Source organism: Giraffa tippelskirchi, chromosome 4, assembly GCF_054371585.1.
Source record: "Giraffa tippelskirchi isolate mGirTip1 chromosome 4, T2T-mGirTip1v1.2.pri, whole genome shotgun sequence".
In the NCBI taxonomy this organism is placed as follows: domain Eukaryota; kingdom Metazoa; phylum Chordata; class Mammalia; order Artiodactyla; family Giraffidae; genus Giraffa; species Giraffa tippelskirchi.
The window spans coordinates 199783351-199806909 of record NC_137278.1 but is presented as its reverse complement, the minus strand read 5'-3'; the positions used below and the strand labels follow the sequence as shown (position 1 = coordinate 199806909).

The window sequence follows — 23559 nt, the reverse complement described above, 5'->3', positions numbered from 1 at the left end:
ATCTTCTTCTATATATATTTGTGTTCTGTTGTGTCCGACTCCTTGTGGCCCCATGGACTGCACCCCACCAGGCTCCTCTGTCCATGGAATTTTCCAGGCAAGAATACTGGAGTGGGTTGCAATTTCCTACTCCAGGGGATCTTCGAAACCCAGGGATCGAACCCACAACTCTTGCACCTCCTGCAAAGACAGGCTGATTCTTTACCACTAGTGCCATCTGGGAAGCCCCTGGAGAATGGGCCCTCTGGAATGAGGCCCATCAAAATCCTGAAAAGGTCTCTGATGCTTCAGTCTTAAGTTTATGTAAATGTTGCATTTATTATACAACCACTGCTTGTTTCCACATTTAAAAATTGTCTTAAAGTAATTGTCATGTGGTAAACTTGACACTTCAAGAAAATGTACTGTGTTTTGGTCTATTTCTTCAGTCCCCCTTCCCCATTCTACATACACACACACACACACACACACACACACACACACACTCCTAGGATATGAATTCTCTAAGAAGCACCATAGGAGGAATGCTGCTGCTAAGTCCCTTCAGTCGTGTCTGACTCTGTGTGACCCCATAGACGGCAGCCCGCCAGGCTCCGCCGTCCCTGGGATTCTCCAGGCAAGAATACTGGAGTGGGTTGCCATTTCCTCCTCCAGTGCATGAAAGTGAAAAGTGAAAGTGAAGTCGCTCAGTCGTGTCCGACTCTTCGAGACCCCATGGGCTGCAGCCTACCAGGCTCCTCCGTCCTTGGGGTTTCCCAGGCAAGAGTACTGGAGTGGGGTGCCATTGCCTTCTCCGAATATAGGAGGAATAGAAGGTGATAATACTTGAGTTCTGATTGTAGAAGACTTTAAAGTGTGAAAGTCACTCAGTCGTGTCCGACTCTTAGCGACCTCATGGACTATACAGTCCATTGAATTCTCCAGGTCAAAATACTGGAGTGGGTAGCCTTTCCCTTCTCCACGGGATCTTCCCATCCCAGGGATCGAACCCAGGTCTCCCACATAGAAGGCAGTTTCTTTACCAGCTGAGCCACCAGGGAAGCCCAGAAAACTTTAAACAGCAAGCTAACAAGTTTAGACTTTATCCTATAAGCCATTTGTACATCACCGAAATGTTTTTTTAACAGAGGAGTGAAACTGCAAAAGCAGTGTCTTGGAAATAATAAGCCAGAAGCAGGGTAAAGAATAGCTTGGAGGAGAAAGAGACCAGAAGCAAGCAAACAAGTCAGGTTATGCAATAAACCAGACAATGCAATAGGGACTTGGACCTCAAGAGTGGCAATAAGAATGGAGGACAGGGACTTCCCTGGCAGCCCAGCGCTTTAAGACTTCGCCTTCCAATGCATGGGTGCAAGTTCAATCCAGGTCAGGTAGCCAAGATCCCACATGCTGCTGCTGCTGCTGCTGCTAAGTAGCTTCACTTGTGTCCGACTCTGTGAGACCCCATAGATGGCAGCCCACCAGGCTCTGCCGTCTCTGGGATTCTCCAGGCAAGAATATTGGAGTGGGTTGCCATTTCCTTCTTCAGTGCATGAAAGGGAAAAGTGAAAGTGAAGTCACTCAGTCGTGTCCGACTCTTAGCGACCCTGTGGACTGTAGCCTACCAGGCTCCTCCGTCCATGGGATTTTCCAGGCAAGAGTACTGGAGTGGGGTGCATTGCCTTCTCTGAGATCCCACATGCCTTGGGGTCAAAAAGCCAAAACATAAAACAGAAGCAATGTTGTAACATATTCAATATTCTCCTAGTTAAACCCCTGTTTAGCCCCCTAGTTTAACTCCTGTTAAAGCCCTAGTTAAACCCCTGTGGCTTCCTGTTTCCTCCACGGTTCTGGCCCAGGCTCCGCAGCACAGCAGTCAACGACCCCTCCGTGGCCCCCACTTCTGAGTCTTTCCATCCTTCCCCAGCACCCTTTGTTCAAGCTGAGCTGGCCGTGGAGGGTCAGACTAACTTGGCTGGTACTGAAACAGCAGGGAAGGGGGCTGTGAGGCTCTATTTGTGTTTTGTAAACAGGTTCATTTGAACCACTTTTTTATATTCCACATGTAAGTGATGTCATATGATATGTGTCTTCCTCTGATTTACTTCACCCAGTATGACAGTCTCTAGGTCCAACCACTGGTTGTTGTTGTTCAGTTGCTCTGTCGTGTCCGACTCTTCAAGACCCCATGGACAGTCTTCCTTCCCTGTCCATCACCAACTCCTGGAGCTTGCTCAAAGTCAAGTCCATCGAGTCGGTGATGCCATCCAACCATCTTGTCCTCTGTCATCCCCTCCTCCTCCTGCCTTCAATCTTTCCAGCATCAGGGTCTTTTCCAATGAGTCGGCTCTTCCCATCAGGTGGCCAAAGTATTGGAGCTTCAGCTTCAGCAGGCTGCTAATGGTCATTAATTCATTCTTTTTATGCTGATTCACTCTTTTAGATCATGGACTCCTCCAGAGTGAGGAGTCAGCTTGGCACCCCCAGCGCCCAGCGCAGAGCTTAGCACCTGGTAGGCACTCAGTGGCCCCTGGAAGAGTGTAGGAGTCCTAGATGGCGCTGAGGGTGTGCCTGCAGGATAGGGAGCTGACTGCTGCCCTCTCCTGGCAACAAGAGGCATTGTCCAGACCACAGACGCCTTCCCTCCCAGCTTCAGTCACTCTTTCTGTTAAGTACCTGTGAATTAAGAATATGGGCAGAAAGTGGATTCATGGGCTGGGCACTGAGGATGGCTGGGAAGTGACAGCCAAAAGGCACGAGATTTCTTTATTGGGTAATGAAGATGTTGTATAATGAATTGTAGGGACCTCCCTGGTGGTCCGGTGGTTAAGATGCAGGGGACCCAGGGACCTGGGTTTGATCCCTGGTTGGGGAACTAATATCCCACAAACCTCGAGACCAAATAAACACATAAATAAAATGGATTAGAGTAGCGGTTGCACAACTCTGTGAATACATTAAAAGCTCCTAAATTGTACACATTTTTTCCATGAAGTGCAGCTTGAAGGATTTTAATTTCCTGACCAGGGATCGAACCCAGATCCTCCACAGTGAACATATGGAGTCCTTACCACTGGCCCTGCAGGGAACTCTCTGAATTGTACACTTTAAATGGATGAGTTATATGGTGTCTGAATTCTATCTCAGTAAGGCTGTTACCAAAAAGAAATCAATTGAATGTTTGTACAACAACTTGAATGTACTTAATCCCCCTGAGCTATACACCGAAAAATGGTTAAAATGCCAATTTTATGTTATGTATATTTTGTCACAATTAAATAAAAAGAAAGTAAGTGCATTCTATATACTGGCAATAAACAAATAGAAAATAAACTTTCGGAAATAGGATTTATAACAGCACCCAAACCAAAAACTACCTAGGAATAAATCTAATAAAAGATGCGTAAGACCTCTACACTGAAAAATATAAAACACTGCTGAAAAAAATGAAAGAATACCAATAAAATGGAAGAATAGATCATGTTTATGGACTGAACAGGGCTTCCCTGGTGGCTCAGATGGGAAAGAATCCGCCCCGCAATGCAAGAGACTTGGGTTTGATCCCTGGGTTGGCAAGATCCCCTGGAGAAGAGAATGACTACCCACTCCAGTATCCTTGCCTGGACAATCCCATGGACAGAGGAGCCTGGTGAGCTACAGCCATGGGGTCACAAAGATTCAGACACGGCTGAGAGACTAGGATTTTCACGTTCTTTCATGGACTGAAAGCCTCCATATTTTGAGATGTCAAATCTCCCTAATTTGATGTGTAAATTCAATGTAGTCCTAATCAGAATCCTAGATTCTTTTAAAGACATTGACAAGGTGATTCTAAAATATATATGAAAAATCAAAGAACCTAGAAGAGTAAATGCAATCTTGACACAGAAGGATAAAACTGGATGTCAAAACTCATTTTAAAGCTATAGCAACCAAGATGCTAAGGCATTGGCACAAGGATTATTAACAGACTGATGAAATAAGAGTCCACAACAAACGTAAATATATGGTCACCAGCGACAGATGACCAAGGAACCACTACAATTCAGAGGGGAAGGGATAGTCTTTCAATAAATGGTGTGGGGTTAATTGTACATTCATAGGGAAAAAATAAACCTCAATTCTACCTCACTCCATTTGTAAATTTTAATCAGATATGGATCAGAGACCTAAATATGAATGATAAAGCAAAAAAAGCTTCCATTCTAAAAAAGCAAAAACGAAATAGAGACAAATCTTCATGACCGAGGAATAGACAAAGATTTTTTTAAACAAGACACACATGGAAAATCACTAGCCCAGGATTGATAAGGAAGAAATGTAACTCTGTGTTCACAGATGACATGGTCATCTATGTAGAAAATCGAAAAAATTTTGAAAAATTAGTGGAACTAATCAGGGATTATAGCAAGGTTGCAGGATACAGGTTTATAGACAAAAGTCAATTGCTTTTCTCTACACTGACAATGAACTAGAGGAATTTGAAATTCAAAGCATGATCCATTGTAACACTCTGATGAGGGGATGTTGATAATGGGGAGGAGGTCTGTGTATGTGTGAGGGCCAGGAGTGTATGGGAAATCTCCTTGCCTCCTGCTCAGTTTTGCTTTGAACCTGACTGCTCTAAAAAATACAATCTACTAAGGAAAATCATTAATTATAAAAAAAATAGATTAATAAATTGAATCCCATTAAAATTAAAATGCTCATCAAGAAATACCATTATGTGAACAGAAAAGAATATGAAAAAGAATGTATATATGTATAACTGAGTCACTCTGTTGTACAGCAGTTTTTAACATTGTAAATCAACTATACTTCAATTAAAAAAGACATAAAAAAATACTATTATGTGAGTGAAAAGGCATGCCACAGATCAAAAGATTATTGCAATGTATCTTACCTGTAATATATAAAGAAATCCCACAAATTGATAACATAAAAAACAGACAACATAATTTTTAAAATATGTCCAAAGATTTGAAAGGTACTTCACAAATGAGGCTACATCCAGACGGCCAATAAGTATATGAAAATGCGTTCCACTTCATTAACTATCAAGGAATATAAATTACACCGCACTGCATCCCCCAGACGGACTAAAATTAAAAGTACTGTCGGGACCTCCCCAGTGGTCCAGTGGTTAGGACTCTGTGCTTCCACTGCAGGGGCCTGGGTTTGATCCCAGGGGAACTAAGATCCCACATGCCACAGTGCAGCCAAATAAGAAAGTACTAACAATACCATGTTTTGGTGAGAGTGTCCAGCAACTGGAACTCTTATATCCTCTTGGTGGAAGTGTAACTTGATACCGTGATTCTGGGAAATTGGCAGTATGTGCTCAAGCTAAATATAAGAGAAACCCCATGACCCAGCAGTTCCATTTCTTGGTTATATACCAAACTGAAATGAGCATTTATGTCCACCGAAAGTCATGTAGAATGTGCTGCTGCTGCTGCTGCTAAGTCGCTTCAGTCGTATCCGACTCTGTGCGACCCCATAGACGGCAGCCCATCAGGCTCCGCTGTTCCTGGGATTCTCCAGGCAAGAATACTGGAGTGGGTTGCCATTTCCTTCTCCAGTGCATGAAAGGGAAAAGTGAAAGTGAAGTCGCTCAGTCGTGTCCAACTCTTAGCGACCGCGTGGACTGTAGCCTACCAGGCTCCTCCGTCCATGGGATTTTCCAGGCAAGAGTACTGGGGTGGGGTGCCATTGCCTTCTCGGTGTAGAATGTGCATAGAAGCTTTATTCATAATACCCAAAACCTGGAAACAACCCCAGTATCATCAATAAGGAAACTGGTTTATTCAGTACAGCTGAGTATCACACAGCAGGGAAAGGTAACTAACTACTTCTACATGCAAGACAGTGGATGAATTTAACAGACATCATGTGCAATGAAATAAACTGGCCAAAAAAGTACATACTGTTTGATTCCTTCTGAATGATGTTCAAAAACAGACAAAACTAATCTATTGGGAAAGGTCAGAATAGCAGTTACTCTTAGGGACAGTTACTGTTGGGAGAGGCTATGCAAAATCTGTTGGGGTGCCCAGGTGTTCTGTACCTTGATCTGGTAGGTGGGTACATACATATGTAAAATTTTATCCAGCTATATATTAATTTATTAATGTTATATCTTTCCATTTTTTTACTGAAGTATAATTGATTTACCATGTTGTGTTAGCTTCAGGTGTACAACAAAGTGATTCAATTAGACATGTATATATATATACACACATATATATATTCTTTTTCAGATTTTTTTCCTTTATAGTGTGATATTGATTATAGTTCCTGTGCTATACAGTAGGTTCTTTTTGGTTAACTATTTTATATATAGTAGTGTGCATATGTTAATCCCAAACTCTTATTCTCCCCTCCTTCCCCTTTGGTAACCATAAGTTTGTTTTCTACGTCTGTGAGTTTATTTTTGTTTTGTAGATAAATTCATCTGTATCATTTTTTATATTCCACATATAAGTGATATGATATGATATTTGTCTTTCTCTGATTTACTTCACTTAGTATGATAATCTCCAGGTCCATCCATGTTACTGTAAATGACATTATTTCGTTCATGATGTTATATAATTTTAAAAAGTAAACAAATATATTATTGTCTATTTTTCCAAGCTCTTTGTCAAGCCCTGAGTCTTTGTGACGCCTTCCCAGAGCACTGTTACCCTTCACAGACCGGGCCATCCTGCACTCTTGAAGTAGACCCACGCGGGTCAGTCTTATCCTTTGCTCTCCCTTCTGGTATCTGTGCCTTAAGGGCCTTGGACAGCATCACAGACAACGCGCATGCAAGCCCTATTGCTGGTAAGCGCCCTCGCAGGTGCTCAATAAATCTCTCTCTTCTCCTTAGTTAGAAATGTTGGATAAACCTGGGTCTTACCAAAATCGCGGTTAATCGCCCCACAGGGGGCGGAGGAGGGCAGAAGCCGGGAGGGATAGAAGCGGAGCGGTGAAAGCCAAGAGCAGTGCGTAGAAAGAGCTGACCTTGATATCATCACGACGACACAGGTACAATCAAAAACAGAAGTTCAAAGACTAGGGCCGAAAAGCAGGCCCGGCTGCGGAGAACCCGGCGCCGCGTTCTCCCCGTGGGCCGAGAAGGGGTCCTACATCGGCAAGGGTGACCGAGTCACTGGAGTCCTCCGATCATCCGCCTAGCGGGAGAGGGCCTCGCTAGCCACCTCGCTGGGGCGGGGCCTTGGGCGGGCCACTGTCCTTCGGAAATTGTCCCCTTCCCCAGTCGTACTAAGCCCCGTCGAGCGCGCTAGGCAGCCACTCCGGGGGGAGGGGGGCCCAGAGGTCACCAAAGGGCACGGAGGCCGGAGCGCGCCCAAGGAGGGGACCCAGCCCGACCCCCCTGAGACGCGCCGGTGTAGGCTCCGCTAGAGCTAATGAGATCAAGCTCCCTCCCTCCGTCCCTGGGTCCCTGGGTCCCTTGGTCTGCCGCGTTCCTACAACGAGAAGTCCACGGTGGCTACCCCAACAGTCTGGGTCTGAGCCCAGTAACCCCAGGCAGCCTTGCGCACTCAGTTCAGCACCTGCCCTCGGAACAAATAGAGGGACAACTGGAAGGGCTGTCACCGAGGAAAAGGGCAATGCTGCCCTGAGTTCAGTGCCCAGTGCGCTGTTGCCAGCTCTCAGCTCCAGAGCCCTAAGGTCGCTTGCGGGCCCCAAGCCTATAGCCCCGCCCCCCACTCCGTGCCTGGACCCACTCAATAAATAGCTGTGCACCAACTGGCCACCGATAGGTAATACAGAGGGCGAGCGTTAAGTGGAAGCAAGTTGAGAAAGAATAGTTGGGACTTCGCCACTAATCAGTGAAGCCCCTGAGGAACCCAGAGCCCCATGAAGAAAGACACCCCTCCCCCCTCCGCCCTCTACCTGGGATCCCTGAGTATTTCCACCCCCCTTAGCTAGGGGTACCCAGAAACCCAGGAGGAAATTAAAGCTGAGGTCGTCAGCCCAAGGACATGCCCAAGAATAGTGCCCCTGGAGGAGGCTGGCTTGGGGAGGAAGGCTGCTGAACAATACACCTGCAGGGCCTGTGGGAAGAGATGAACTCCGAGGTGCTTCTGAGTACACGTTTTGGTTACATGCTGAAAGGATAAATAGCAAAGTCAATATTTGACTAGAGCTGACTGTGACTTTTGGGATACAAGAGTAAATCTGAACTTTCATACAAGTTTTTTTGTTGTTGTTATTATTATTACAATTGAAACGTTTAAAAATATTAGCAGACCAGTTATAGAAGTTTGATGTGATACCAAAGGAACAGTAATTTCTTAATTTCTCAGTAGTAAGAGCTGCTGGCTTGCTCCTGTGGTCACTGCAGAGCACTTTTATGATGATAAACACATTCACTCTCCACTGAGGCCAATGCAGGGCTGGGTTTCTCCCAAAAGGGGATCCTAGTTCCAGTTGTGCTAATTAGATCTGATGCCCTGGACCCACACGTGATCCTTGATCACAGACAGGTTTGGGGAGGGTAGAAATGAGGCATTTGGTTACTGGACACTCCCATGAATGAGGCCAAAGCCAAATTTCAGTTCATCCACAAAAGTGGAAGGATGAAGACAGGCTACTTTTTATTGCCCCAAGGAGCAAAACAAAACAAAACATATTCATCTTAAGCACGAAATATATTTTATCTTTTAAAAGAAGGAAAATACTCCTTTCTTTCAGTAGGACAGGCACCAAATATCCCATCCACTTTCCCCCAAGGAGATCAGAAGCCCAAGGAAGTATTAAGATCAAGTCTTTACTTCAAGGGGTACCCAGACTTGGAATGACAAAATATCAAAACTAGTGTATTAGATAATCATGTTCATCATTGAGTGTGAAAGAGAAAAAAGTACAGATGTGATTTGTAATAGCATCAGGAAGAAGCACTATTCTGGAAACCATGGAGCAAACCCCTGTCCAGACCAGTCAGTGGCTCTCAATCTGACGGCTGGAGACTTTGGGGTCTTTCAGATCTATACTCCAGCATTCAACAGGCTGAACAAGTGAAATATGGCACACACACACTCATTACCACTCATCCGTTTGCTATGTGCCATGCACTGCATTAAGTACCTCACACAAGATAATTTATCATTTAATCCTCAAAGAAAACCCCTGTGACATAGACAGTATTACGATTCCCATCTACCTCAGAGATGAGGAAAACTTGCCTGGTGACCCGGGTTGTGTTCAGTGATGAACCTTCAAGCATCAACTGTGTGTAGACCCCACAAGTGTATGCAGTGCTCAGTCGTGTCTGACTCTTTATGACCCCACGAACTGTAGCCAGCCAGGCTCCTCTGTCCATGGGATTCTTCAGGCAAGAATACTGGAGTGGGTTGCCATTTCCTCTTTGAGGGGATCTTCCAAACCCAGAGATCCAAGCCACTTCTCCCACATCTCCTACATTGCAGGTGGATTCTTACTCCTGAGCTACTGGGGAAGCCCTCATAGCAGTCTACTGTTATTTGAATGCATGAAAATGGAGCTGTATTCTCTAAAATAAGTAAATATTTTATGAAATGTTCAGTAGCTGTTTTGGTTAGTAGTATAATTTGCGTTTTCTCAGTCGACAGACACCAGAAGTAGCAAGAAATTATGAACGTCCTTAACATTTTTGGTATTACATTTTGTTTTATACCAGTCATATTGGTGATGTTCTAATTCTTAGGTTGGGAGTGTGGTATATTCCCAAGGTCCATTATGTTGGTATGTTACATAACATGTGTATATGTATACACATATGCTCATCTCATATTCTCTTGAACGATTCAAGTACTACTTTTTTTTTTAATGTTTAAGAGCATTAGCAGTCAAAAAAGTTCCTTTTTAAAGAACGTTTAAAAACAAAGACTTTAGGGAATTTCCTGGTGGTCCAGTGGTTAGGACTCCTTGCTTCCACTGCAACGGGCAAGGGTTCAACCCCTGGTCAGGAGGAACTAGGATCCCACACTCCAAGCAACATGGCTGAAATAATAATAACTAAATAAAATAAAAAATAAACGTTTAAAAACAAGGGATCTTTATGTCTGAAGGATGGGCCTGGCATTTAGGAGGTGTACCATGTAAGTTCCCAGAAAGCTCATTCTGACAATAATGAGCCAGATAATAACAATAATAACAAAACTAACCAGAGCACCTAAAAAGTAAGGTGGGGAGTGGGGAAAAGAAAAAGTATGCTCTCTTCCTCTAGCAAAAGGGGGGAGTTTCAGAAGGATTTTGAATGACTGACTGGTACCACTGAAAATAATCACGTTGTTCAACACCTTTAACTGGAATACTAATTTAAACGGGCTGAGGGTTAAAAAAAGGGGGGTGGTGGTGGCTGGGAAACAGATGAGGGAGAGGGAAAGAAAATTTGGGGAATTCCTTGGTGATCCAGTGGTTAGGACTCTGCCCTTTCACTGCCAAGGGCATGGGTTCGATCCCTAGCAAGAAAAGAAAGGAAAACAGATTGAAAAAGAAACAAAACCGATCTGTGTACTTTCTACATCGAGAATGTGTGAAGTTTTACAACCCGAAGAATGTAATGTAAATAAAACGAAAAATAATTCTAGAAACAGAAAAAAAAAAATTCTGGGATCCCAGAACCCACCAGTGACTACTGTCCCTCCTCACCCCTTCCTTCTCCCAGCCCCTCAACCATTCATTGACTGAAAGAGCACAGCACTTCCTGGAAACCTTTCCCTCTGACCCTTCCTCTTCCCCATCCATGAGGTTTTCCCCTCTCTTACAGACCTTTGTATCCTATCCCCGTCTCACCAGAGCACTCATCCCATCAGAATCATGAGCATGATTTACTAATCAACTGTGTGAAGGTGGGCACTGGGCTAGATACCGGACATACATTCCCTCTTTGTGACCATGACAACTACCCTCGTTGACAGGTGTTCCTATCACTGTTAATCTGCCCCAAACCGGTTAGTATGTTGGGGACCCAACTCCTTGCTTACTCTCTAGAAAGAGCATGTGCTCTTTCTCCTGTCAGTATGTGTGCAAAAGCAGTCATACCTTCCATGCTCAAGTAAAATGTGCTGACAGACTAGAAGATATCTACAACTGCTTGCTGCCAGTAAAAAAATAGATGCTTTTAGAAAAGCAATACTCGACCGGAACTTTTCTATACCAACTTCTTCAGCCAGATAATATCCAGTGGCCCCAGCTTCAAAAGAAACCAGTACACACAAGTGAGTGACCGCACACAGGTGCAGGAGCCAACAGCAAGATAACTGCCAATGCTGCAAGCCAGCACCCTACCCTCCGCCCGTCTCCTGCAACTTTGGAGGGCCACCTTTACTTCTCACCCTCCTGAGGACAGTGTAGAAAAGCAGCAGATTTAATCTCTAGTGAGTCAACCCCCTCAAGTCCGCTGAAGGCCAGTCACGGAATGAGAAACGTCTTAGTCGAGGCTAAATACATTTGCTGTAAATTCCTGGAAGAAACGATTTTATTTGTCCTGCATCCCTTCCCAGCCAATTCCAACAGAAAAGACTACAATGAATTCCCCAGTTATGTTATAATACTGAAATTTCATCCGAAAACAGCCCTTTTAGTTTCCTATCTATTTAGGACAGTCTTCATAGTACAGTGCCAAGCACCGAGCAAGGGCTCCAAAACAAACAAACAAAAAACCTTATTATTAGCATACAGATTCCTGCAGCCAATAATTATTTGATAACTCGCACCAGGCACTAAACTGGGCTTAAGTGCTAAGGAAGATCAGGACCCTCCATACACAGATCTTTTTGTCAAAAGGCTATTGTTTCGGTAACTATGGCGCTTCCTAGTTGCCACAGAAGTCCATGAACACCCGGGAACCCAGTATTAAGAAAATATTCCTTTTCATGGGCCTTCAGTAAGATGCAGTGGCTTTCCCCGTGAGTTGAACCCATTCTATGTGTTCAGTTGTATTGTCGGAGAAGGCCCCTTTAATACGTGGGCCATTTCTTGCAAACGGGCAGCTCGCAGCGTTTCGCTGGGCCCTGGGCGCACGCTGGCCCCTCTCCCGGGCAACCCAGACGCGACCCCGGCCCTGCGCGCCCAGGTAACGCTCCCCTCGCTCTGCGTTCAAGACGCGCGCCCGGCCAGGCGGGGATGCCGGCAGCCCGCGGCTCGGGCCGGGGAGACGCAAGAGCGGCGCCCACGTCCGGCGGCGCGGCGTCGGATGCTGCGGGGGTATCGAGAAGGATCTGGAAGAATCCGGCTAGACCTGGGGGACGGGAGGGGGAGGCCGGGAGAGCGGGCTGCGGGGGCGGGGGCTGGCTCCCGAGTCCGAGGGTCTCAGGGCCGGGGCGGGGCCAGGCGGCCGGCGGGAGGGACGAACCAGAAACCACCTTCCGCAGGAGCGCCCTGAGCGCCAGAGCCTGAACCCGCTCGGCGGCCGCCGCCTCTAGAAAGTTCTCCCCCCACGTCCCTCGCGGCCGCCCGGCTCCTCCCAGCCCCTCCCTCCGAGGCGGTGGGACCAATCGCTCCCCCGGCCGCCCACGACCCCACCTCCTCCTCCCGTCCGCGCCAGCGCCCGAGCAGAGAGGTGCGCGAGCCCCAACCCGCCGCCCGCACTGCCGCGCACACCCCGGCGCCCGCTCCCAGAGAAACGGCGCGATGACCGCCGAGGAGACTAAGGCAGCCGAGAGCGGAGCGCAGTCGGCGCCGCTGCCCCTTGAAGGGGTGGACATCAGCCCCAAGCAGGATGAGGGGGTGCTTAAGGTAAGGGGCAAGGGGCGCCCCAGGGTGGCGGCGAGGGCGGGGGGCGGGAGAGCCCCAGCGTCCAACCGGGGCTCGGACGGCCACCTCTGCAGCCTCCCCGCCGGCTGCTGAGCAGGCCGTGCAGCCGTGGCCGGGCGCATCGCCTTCCTGGCCAGGCCGCCGGTTCAGGGCGGGAGGGCGGCCACACGCTCGGAAGGGGAACATCTGGGGTGAGGCTCCCCAGGCCCGGGAAGAGTCCCGGAGCGCAGCGCCTGCTCTGGTTGCGGCATGCGCCGGGAGGGGAGCGGCGAGGGGCGGACTCGCTCGCGCGGGGGGTCCGGCGGCGTGCACCGCCCCGCTGCGATCTGCGACCCGCGACCTGCTCCTTCCCGGCCGCTGCCGCCAGGGAGCACCCCCCCTACCCTGGCCGCCTGCGCCTCCGGGGTGCGGAGCTCGCCGACCCCGGCAGTTAAACATTAGCCTGGACGCGAACAAGGTCTCGGGAGTTATTGCCTGGCCCGCGCGGGCCTTTGTGCGAGTTGGCGCGCGGTCCCGGCGCCCTCCGCCCTCTGGTCACCCCTTTCCTAAAGGCTGGGACCCGGCTAGGTCACCCGCTCGGCCATGCTGTCCCCTCCCCCCCCGCCGCCCCGGTGCATGCCGGGACCTGTAGTTCGCCCCCCCTCGCCCGCACTCCACCCCACCCCCGGCCCGGGGCCTTCCTGAGCGCGGGGTGCGGACCTGGAAGGAGGTGCTTTGGTTGGGCGCCCTAAACCGTGTTACGGCCGGATGAGCCAGGAGAGGGGTCTGGGAGCCAGGCAGCAGGGCGTCTTGACCCGTGTCAGGATAACCGGTCGCGGTTCGGAGCAGGTTCTGCGCTGTCCAGGATGGCGAAATCCTCGCCCGGGTTCGTTCATATCCTCACCCAGCGTTAGTGCTCTTGCTGGCTTCCCGCAGCTCAGCCCACGTGTGCCTGTGGCCAGGGCGGGTTGGAGACCTCGGGGAGCTTCTTAGCCGTTTCAGAAACGCACCTGGCTGCTCTCCCACTGGGCACGTGGGCTTCCAGGGAGACCCATTTCCCCTTTTCATTCTCCACGCCTTCCCTTTCACTTTTCTGTTTACTCAAGTCCATGTCCATTGCATCGTGGGAGCTTTCCATTAGAGGGTAGCTTGCACTCTTAACCTGGTAGCCCACCTTTTTATAAATGCGAAAGAAGAGAAGCAGCTTCTTCTAAACTCTGAGAAATATTCTAGCCCTGACTTCAAGGACTGCAGTAGCCTACCAGCCAGGAACGCTCAAGCCCCAAGTCAGAGCCTAGGGCCTGCTCAAGGGCCCTTGGCTCACTTGTAAGCTGCTGATTGCTCTTAACGTCTCCTGGACTTTCTGGTTTCCCTCTTCTCTCTCTAAACCAGACCTGATTGGATGACTGGTATTTAGGAAGAATGAGGAAATGTAGTGTAAATACTTTCCCCTTTGCTTCTGATAATTATTCAATGTTTTACTGGTTTAGTCCTGTAACCACTCTGATAGGGTTTATCATCACCACTTTACAAATATGGTCAGTTTAGAGAGTTAAAGTGACTTCTATAAGATCGTAACAGCAAAAATGATCTCAGGTGTTTTGTCTCCAGTGTTTCAAACCAAGTCATGTCATGGTCCAAGAAGGGAGGTCAGTTTAATTCTAGCCAAACCCCACAGCAGAGTCATTTGATAATGGGTTTGTTGAGTTACTTACAAGGAGGCAGAAGAGACCGTTTACATTCTGGCCAGAGGCACACGGACAGTCGTGGTTCCTCTCTGTGTCCATCCCAGGGACTCACCTTCTCCCCTCCCTTCCTTCCAGGTCATCAAGCGAGAGGGCACAGGCACAGAGACACCCATGACTGGGGACCGAGTCTTTGTCCACTACACAGGCTGGCTGCTCGATGGCACCAAGTTCGACTCCAGCCTGGACCGCAAGGACAGGTTCTCCTTCGACCTGGGGAAAGGTGGGCATGGTTAGCAAGCTCTTAGGACTGGGGTGTGTGCACTGTCACAAACAGAAACTGTATTCTCAGAAGCTTAAACAGGGAATGGTTTATTACAGTTCTTTTTTTATTTCCACTGTCCTAAAACTCTATTGACTTTTTTTTTTTTTTTTAAATCTCTCATTGCCTTGATCATCTCTGAAAACCTTGCTTCCTTTTCCGGGATGGACTGCCTTATTTTCTTGAACCTCTTTGTTTCAGAGTTGAGTGATTTTTCTTTTTTCTTTTTTTTTTTGAGAGGTCTGAGACCTGACACCATTTATCACAACCAGATTTTCTACTTTCCTGGTCCCTTTTCTAAAGAGTACCCAGCTTCCCTTTGGGCATGGGACAGTAAGTCTCTCAGGCCATTGTTTGAACCCAGAGGGAGATCCCTGCCAAAGAGGACCTGTTTCTTTTCTGTACCTTCAGGGGAGGTCATCAAGGCTTGGGATGTTGCTGTAGCAACCATGAAGGTGGGTGAAGTGTGCCACATCACCTGCAAGCCAGAGTATGCCTACGGCTCAGCGGGCAGCCCCCCGAAGATCCCTCCCAACGCCACGCTTGTGTTTGAGGTGAGTGTCCGGCCACCGAGGGCCAGGCAGAGAGCCAGCCTTATCTCAGTCCAGGGTCTGGCTGCCCTCCAGCCCTTCCTGCTGCCTGGAGACAATGTAGCCAATGCTGAGGGCCTGCCCTCAGGGGAGGGAAGACACAGAGTGCGCATCACCCGCTGCTAATGCCAGAGAACAGTCAGTGGGCAGGTTTCAGGTGGGAGGAGGTGACCGCAAGCCCCTCTTTCAGACTTGAAGCAGTGGGTTGAGGGCTTGAGGCCTCTTCATCTCAAGAGGGGTGCTCAAGGGGAGGTGGACCAAAACGAAGGAATCAGGAGGTCACAGGCTACATGCAGTCATGACTGACAGCAGAGAACATTGGTGCCCTACAGGTAAGATGCAGGCAGAGATGCTTCTTGCGTGGGTCGAGGCAAGGGGCAAGCCTTTGCCGAGAAGGTGGAACTTCATGGTGTTAAGACTCAAAAATCATTGAGCCCTACTCAGTGGAGGCTCGGAGAATGTTGGGAAGACTGGTGAGAGGTGTTGGGTCATTTCTAATGCCTGTTGGACAGAGCTTGTCTGGTAGCTGAATTAGGACAATCTGGAACGTGTGCTTGTTCTATAGAGCAGTCATTAAGGAGATTGATACCAAGGTCGAGACCAGGGCCGCTCCCAAGAACTTAGCAACTTGGTCCACTCCTGGTGTGGCTGCCTGTGCTGTCAGACCTGCTCTGGCCCTTACTAGGGACTCTTGTGAGTGAGAGGAGAGCATGGATCCTTAGACCTTGTCCCATAGGTGGAGTTGTTCGAGTTCAAGGGTGAGGACCTGACAGAAGAGGAAGACGGCGGCATCGTCAGGAGAATGCGGACACGGGGGGAGGGCTATGCCAAGCCCAACGAGGGCGCCATCGTGGAGGGTGAGGCCGCACAATCCGGGATTCCCACCTGGGTTCCACTGTGCAGGGCCCGGGTGGCTTTGGGCAGGTCTACCTTTCTCTGATCCAGCTTTCTTATCTGTAAAGTGAGGGATTGAACTACGTTCGCTTAACATCCCTCTATCTGAGAATGCTGAAGGGCATCTGGGGAGCAAGAAGAGACGGGGCGATGGGGCGGGAGAGTGGCTGGTGCGTCCCTCGGTCACCAGCCCACTCAAACCCAGTGCGTTGTCTGTCTTCCACGCCAGTTGCGCTGGAAGGGTACTTCAAGGACCAGATGTTTGACCAGCGGGAGCTCCGCTTTGAGGTTGGCGAGGGGGAGAGCATGGATCTGCCCTGTGGGCTGGAGAAAGCCATCCAACGCATGGAAAAAGGAGAACATTCCATTGTGTATCTCAAGCCCAGGTGAGGCCAGCTCTGGCCCAGGTGTGGGCAGTCTGTAGAGCAGGTGGGCGAACCAAGGTCAGATCTCCTTGTTCAGGTGAGTTGTAGAGCTGACCTGTATTGTATAGCCAGTTGTATCCCTCCCCTGCCAGCAGTCACTATGCGCTGGGCACCCCGCACAGACACCGTCAGGACCTCTGTTGTACTCAGGAGCATGGCCACAATCACCCATGTCTTTCTGAATCAAAAACTTATCTCTTGAGTTACGGCTGCAGCAGATTGCCTTTTCCAGCCCAAGGTTTTCATCTCCTGTTAATTGAGTCATTACTGATGTTTGTTGAAATATACCTACTATGTACCAGACACAGTGCGGAAAATTCCTGGGTGTTCAGAGACATTGTTCCCACCTTCTAATGGCTGTCTATTCAGGGAGATGATTGTGCCAGTGTGTAATGTGAGTTGCTAGAACGATGTGTAAGATGCTAACTAAGACCCCAACTATGTCAAGAAGAAGAATCAGGGAAGATTTGGCCAAGCAGGGAAGTTTGCCCCAGGACCAAAGGGATGGAGGGCACTTTGCAGGAAGCAGGAAGCCGTTTAAGTGTGAAGCAAGTTAAGAAATGACCTGGTATTTTCTTGCCCCCACAGCTATGCTTTCGGCAGTGCTGGAAAGGAGAAGTTCCAGATCCCACCAAATGCTGAGCTGAAGTATGAAGTACAGCTCAAGAGTTTTGAGAAGGTGAGTTTGTTTAGGGTCTTCCCTGCCCCACCTTGGACGTAACTCCTTGGGGCTGCTGACAGCTTGTTTTTCTCCTTTGGGGTATGGCAGGCCAAAGAGTCCTGGGAGATGAGTTCAGAGGAGAAGCTGGAGCAGAGCACCATCGTGAAGGAGCGAGGCACTGTGTACTTCAAGGTGAGCCCACAGCGAGGTCCTCAGACACTCCCAAAGCAGGCTCCGCCACTACAGCGGGCTTTCTGCCAGGAGGTAGACAGGCTGGTACCTGCAGCTGTCATCAAGTGAATCTGAGCTGGCTGGTCGGGTTGTGGGGGGTCGTGACTCTCATGTCACTGGTGTCCACGGGCTGTGACAGCCTGGGGCCACCGAGCCTGTGCTGGGTGCCTGAGCCTGCCCCCCTTGTAGGAAGGCAAGTACAAGCAAGCAGTGCTGCAGTACAAGAAGATCGTGTCCTGGCTGGAGTACGAGTCCAGCTTCTCGGATGAGGACGCACAGAAGGCGCAGGCCCTTCGGCTGGCCTCCCACCTCAACCTGGCCATGTGTTATCTGAAGCTGCAAGCCTTCTCTGCTGCCGTTGAAAACTGTAACAAGGTGAGGCCCCTTAGGGGGGCTGAGGGCACTGTGCCCGAAACTTGGCCCTGGCGACTAGGGCAGGGGTGGCGGGATGGAGCCGCGGGGCTCTGAGGTGGAGGCCCAGTGGCAGCAATGCGGGAAGCAAGCGGTTTTTTGGCTTAGTTAAGGTCGGGAACCAGGGCACCGAGGAAGGTGGAAGCACTGGTTGGAGAAACCAGTTCAGCATTCTCTCCTCCTGGCCCTCTGCCTCTCCCTCCTGTGTACCCGCTTTATTCTGAAGGGGGATGGGCTTCCCTGGAGGTCCAGTGGTTAGGACTCTGCGTTTCTATCACAGGGGGCATGGGTTTGATCCCTGGTTGGGGAACTAAGCCATAAGCCGCATGGTTCCCCTGCCCCCCAAAAAGAGAAGAGTGTGTTAACGTCCCAGGTGGTTTTCATCTGAAGACCCGTCTTCCTGTGTGCCTCCTGGACTAAATGAGGTGCCTTCCTAGACTTGGGTCCTTTCCACGTGGTGCCCGAGACTTGTTCATTTGGGGTGGGGCCCCATCCCGCTGGCAGTGACTTGGGAGGGTCTGAGACTTTGCTGCTGCTTCCTCTGTGTGTCTTAGGCCCTGGAACTAGACAGCAACAACGAGAAAGGCCTCTTCCGCCGGGGAGAGGCCCACCTGGCAGTGAATGACTTTGATTTGGCACGGGCTGACTTCCAGAAGGTTCTGCAGCTCTATCCCAGCAACAAGGCGGCCAAGGCCCAGCTGGTCGTGTGCCAGCAGCGCATCCGCAGGCAGCTTGAGAAGGAAAAGAAGCTCTACGCCAACATGTTTGAGAGGCTGGCCGAGGAGGAGAGCAAGGTGAGGATGGGCAGGGTGGACGGGAGGAGGAGGCATCACCTGGTCCCATGCCAGTCTATGTGTGTCCCTGCTCAGGCCCTGGGGCTTGGGAGCTAGATGTTCTGGTCTGCTTCCTGGCCTGTAGTCTCTGTGCCCATTAGTAAAACACAGGTTTAAGAACCTGAGGTTTAAACAGGTGATGCAATTACATGGTTAGATTCAAACTGCACAGAAGGGCATGTAGTAAAAAGCCTGCAGGACAGGCGGTGCTCCTGGGTGACAGGCAGCAGGCGCTGCCTCCTACTTGTGTGTTGTGCTTTTTGGACGTCACACCTGAAGCTCATTTTACATCAACGTGGAAAAGAGCTTTCTCGTTCTCAGGCTCACATAATATTTCACTGATTGGGTGTATCTTACTTATTTACCCTGTTCCCTGCTTCTTAGTGTCTCTGTTCTAAACCTGCACTGACAGAAATATAATGCAAACCACATTTCTAATTTTAAATTCCTAGTAGCTATGTTTAAAAACAAGTAAAATAGGTGAAGTTAATTTTAATATTTAATTGACCCAAGATATCTAAATATTTTAACACGCAGCACTTTTAAATTGCGTTTTTTCCCCCAGACTAAGACTTCAAAATCCAATGTGTATTTTAAACCAGTTTGAACTAGCTATATTTGAAGTGTTCGATGCCCTGCCATGGACAAGTTCAGTTTTCCATAGTATTGCAATAAACGATGTGAGTCCCTGATTCTGTACATGCATGCACAGGTGTGTCTTTGATCTCTGTAATTCTGTTGGAAGTTTGTACTATTTTTTACGCTGGGTACAGACTCCGTGGTGTCAGTGTGCAGGGCGACCACTTGGGTGCAGGCAGGTGAGTGGGGACCTGGAGTGACAGTCACCTTTCTCGTCAGGGGCAAGGGCCAAATGAGAACTGGCGTTGATGCCCTGCCCCTCTTCCCTTCTTGCAGGCCAAGGCCGCGGTGGCTGCAGGAGACCAGCCGGCTGACACGGAGATGAGGGACCAGCTGAAGAACGACGTGGCTGGGGGCCAGCCTCAGGTGGAGGCGGAAGCATAGCCTTGCCCCAGCCCTGTCCCCATGGCTGCCTGCTCGCCCCCCCGCCCTACTCCACCCTGTTAGTTTTGTACAAACTGAAGAATTTTGAGTGAATTAGACCTTTATTTTTCTATCTGGTTGGATGGTGGCTTTGGGGGAAGGGAGAGAGGAGCAGGCTGGGGAATTGAGGTGGGGGGGTCATTTTAGGTGGTGTCACCCCTTCCCCATTCCACGTGAATGAATGTCCCTCCACACGCACACTCATCAGAATGTTAATTTATTTTGCTTCCTGTTGGCTGTGTCCGTTTCTCAGACAGTAGAAGGGGCGAGTGGTAGGGATGTGAGGTCCGACAAGAAGGCAGGGTGGACAGGGAGACTCCTCCTGGGCAGCCACTTCCCCTCCTCCCAGTCCGTTTCCAAACACGCGGCCTCCACGTGGGTGCTAGGGGCATGGGAAAACCACTGCTGTGCCCGTTACCTCCGCTCCCTTCCTCCTCAGCCCAGGTGTTGCGGCTGATGCTGTCTTCTGGTGTCATGGTGACTACCCTTGTACCCCCTCCTGTCAGTGTCCCTTTTCAGCCAGGTCGCATCCCCACCCCCTCAGCCTCTTCTCTGCACGTTGCTGAAGGTCCAGGCTTGCCTCAAGTTCCGTGCTTGAGCAATAAAGTGGAAACACTAAAAACCTGGGTGTCGGGCAGCCCTTTCTCTGTTCGGCCTCAGGGTGGGTGTGGGCAGCTGCACCGTGGGGGCAAAGCTACGGGAGCCGCCCACCTCGTGCCCAGCCCCACCTGCAATGCAGCAGACTTGTGGTGCAGTGGTCCAGGAGGGCCTGCTGGACACCACACAGACTACAGCAGGGCCTGTGCTGAGGGCCTGGCCAGGGGTTCCCCACACCCCTCCCTGCAGCAGCCTGGCAGGTTTTAGTAGCTCTGGTTTTTCTTTCCTAACTGCTTAGGAAAATATACAAACATCTAAACTACTGGCACCAAATTACCGAATTTGCTTTGAGGTTAGATGTATTGGCTCCTGCCTAAGCAATTCAGTAGAGTTCAAGCTTTCTTGGCTTCCTTATAGAGTGAAACCCCCGGTGTCAGCAACACCTGTCACCTTGTACACAAGGGAACAGGGAGGAACAGTCATGAAGCCTGATAGCACCGACAGCCACTTGGGCCCACTCTCCAGCTTGTTGCTTGGCCTCAGTGGGGAAAAGCTTGTGCTGCTTTCTCGCCGTGCTTTGACCCGTGGCTTCTGCAGCATTCCAGGGCCCTGGGAGAAGCCAAGGGACATAAGTGAGGCACCACACATCTTGTCCATATGTTCTTGACTGCAAGCCAGAGCCTGTGTGGGCTGTCCAGTCCTTCCTGCACCGTGATACAGGTAACGTGCCCTCCACATGCCTGTACAGTTCTTTGCAGGACTCTCCATCCTTTGTCACGGTGCAGGACTCACCTCTGTGTGGAAAGGTTCACCAAGATAGCAAGCACAGCTGCTGCTAGAGCCAAAACGAAAATTCGCCTGTTCTCTCCCAGCGCTTCTGCTTGCTCTCTGCTGGGGTTACAGCAAAACCCTGGGCTTAGGGTTTATGTCCTGGTCTCTGATTAACAGCCCATGATATAGCTGTTGCTGCTGCTGCTGCTAAGTCACTTCAGTCATGTCCGACTCTGTGCAACCCCATAGATGGCAGCCCACCAGGCTCCCCCGGCCCTGGGACTCTCCAGGCAAGAATACTGGTGTGGGTTGCCATTTCCTTCTCCAATGCATGAAAATGAAAAGTGAAAGTGAAGTCACTCAGTCGTGTCCAACTCTTCGCCACCCCATGGACTGCAGCCTACCAGGCTCCTCCGTCTATGGGATTTTCCAGGCAAGAGTACTGGAGTGGGGTACCATTGCCTTCTCCCATGATATAGCTAACCCTCAGTAAGTACTTCTGATGTAAGCCCAGCCCTAAACCAAGAGCCTCACACAGATTAACTTGGTTCCTTGAAACCATCCCACAGAAAGAGGCATTGCCCCGGATTACAGGCGAGGAAACCAAGGTTCAGAACTTGAATGGGAAGAAGATCTGCCTGGAATGTGAGATGACCTCTTAACCAAATCCAGAGTGGCCTGAGGTTAACGAAACCTCGGGCAAGTTGACCCTCTTTGCTCATCTGCAAAAATGGAGATGGAAAAAATGTGCAAGGGTCCTTCCACCTCTGGGTGCTTCTGCAGGATTCTAATTTGAAACATAACTGGAAAAGAAAAACTGCACTCACGTAGAACCCTGGAACTGGACAAGTCCTGGTCTATGTAACATTAAAACTGTCTTCTGAGGATGTTTTACTAAAGCGGTCAGAAGCCTTTAAGGTTAAAGATAAATGCACCTCCTACTCCATTCTGCTCTGGGTCAGCTGTGAGTGTGTCTGCCAGGCAGCTGCACCCTCCTCACCAATGCCTAAATCTTTCCATGCACAGAGAATGAGCAGTAGAGAGAACCAGTAGCAACCAGGCCTGAGCAGTTCTTGCAGAGTTCAAGTGGTCTCTGGAAAATTTTAAATGGGGTTTATCTTGTTCTAGTGCTGGTCTGAACATCACATTTTATAGATTTTATCTCCTGAGTATCTGCAGTCCTGGTTCCAGCAGCCTCCAGCATTGCTGTGGGCCCCCCCCACCTCTGGTCCCATGAAAGGCACCCCACTGTTCCCTTGAGTGCCAGGGACCCTGCGTGGCAGATCAAATCTCTCTCTACAGGCTTAAACCTTGACCACGCCTTCGCAGCCCATTTGGGCTGCAGGTCACCCCACAGCCCGGGGCCAGCCTGCCCTCCCAGCGGCGGTACGCTGGACTCCCCTCCACACCAGTCTGCGTGAGAGGCTCAACTGTGTACCCTGTTTCAGCTGGAGAAAGAACAGATGAAAGACATTTTCAGCAGGACTAGTAACAAGGAGTCCCCTTTCAGGAAACATTGCTTGAAAATCAAGAATTACACAGTGGAACCTTTGATGCCTTACTCCTGTCTTAAAGACCAGTCCCCTGTCCCTGACCACCTGTGCTTGCAAAGTTGCTTCAGTCGTGTCCGACTCCGTGAGCCTATGGACTGTAGTCTGCAAGGCTCCGTGGGATTCTTGAGGCAAGAATACTAAAGTGGATTGCCATGCCCTCCTCCAGGGGATCTTCCTGACCCAGGGATTGAACCCATGTCTCTTACATCTCCTGTGTTGGCAGGCAGGTTCTTTACCACTAGCGCCACCTGAGAAGACCACCAGAGCCCCCAAAACCAGGTAACCCTCAGGTGGAAATGGCAGTGGGGTCAGGGCAGTGCTGAGAAAAGCCAACATAAGAGTGAGAAGACATCCCTGTTCTCTTTCTGGAAATCGTTATGCTGGCTTTACCGCCAGAGCTCCCCAGCTGCTTGCCAACCTCTGATAATGTGGATGCACCAACAATCCTTAATTCTGAAATGTAACAAAACCTTATTTAGCATGTAATGAACAACACTAAATACACTACTTTGGGAGGCAAACTGAGAATGTGAAAGATTTACAAAGTGGTTCTAAGGAATGACCAAGAAAAAAGGCCTTTGTGAACTCCGAGAGTTCCCTGACTAGAGGCGAGGACCAGTCATACCTGTCCCCCCATCCGAGACACACATATTCCTTGAGATCTCCAGTCTCCGGTTCCATGGTGAGAAGTGCCTCACACACAATGTGGTTCTGGCTTTGTTTTTTTGAGGTGAAATTAACATAGTTTTACCCACTCAAAGGGAACAATTCCATGGCACTTCATCCAATTACAACGTTGCACAACCACCTCAATCCAGC

At 49.6% G+C, this 23559-nt stretch overlaps 1 protein-coding gene across 2 annotated transcripts; it reads left to right on the top strand.

Annotated features, from left to right (window-relative positions):
* Positions 1-12526: 12526 nt before the first annotated feature.
* FKBP4 (FKBP prolyl isomerase 4) lies at positions 12527-20441 on the top strand. Of its 2 annotated transcripts, none has more exons than XM_081593936.1 (10): positions 12527-12708; positions 14529-14673; positions 15124-15266; positions 16039-16159; positions 16426-16582; positions 17210-17300; positions 17391-17474; positions 17703-17888; positions 18479-18718; positions 19673-20441. In XM_081593936.1, exons 1-10 carry the CDS (start codon positions 12604-12606, stop codon positions 19778-19780), a joined length of 1380 nt encoding a protein of 459 aa, XP_081450062.1. In that variant the 5' UTR covers positions 12527-12603; the 3' UTR covers positions 19781-20441. The 2 variants fall into 2 exon arrangements, with proteins under 2 accessions (XP_081450062.1, XP_081450063.1); XM_081593937.1 differs by having other exon boundaries at positions 12527-12732; positions 14498-14673.
* The last annotated feature ends 3118 nt before the right edge of the window (positions 20442-23559 follow it).

Excerpts from the sequence above, each read along its gene's own strand:
- FKBP4 (XM_081593936.1), top strand. The coding sequence starts at position 12,604 with ATGACCGCCGAGGAGACTAAGGCAGCCGAGAGCGGAGCGCAGTCGGCG. Across the intron at positions 16,583-17,209 it reads ATTGTGTATCTCAAGCCCAG|CTATGCTTTCGGCAGTGCTG; the intron begins GTGAGGCCAGCT and ends TTGCCCCCACAG. Across the intron at positions 17,889-18,478 it reads CCGTTGAAAACTGTAACAAG|GCCCTGGAACTAGACAGCAA; the intron begins GTGAGGCCCCTT and ends TGTGTGTCTTAG.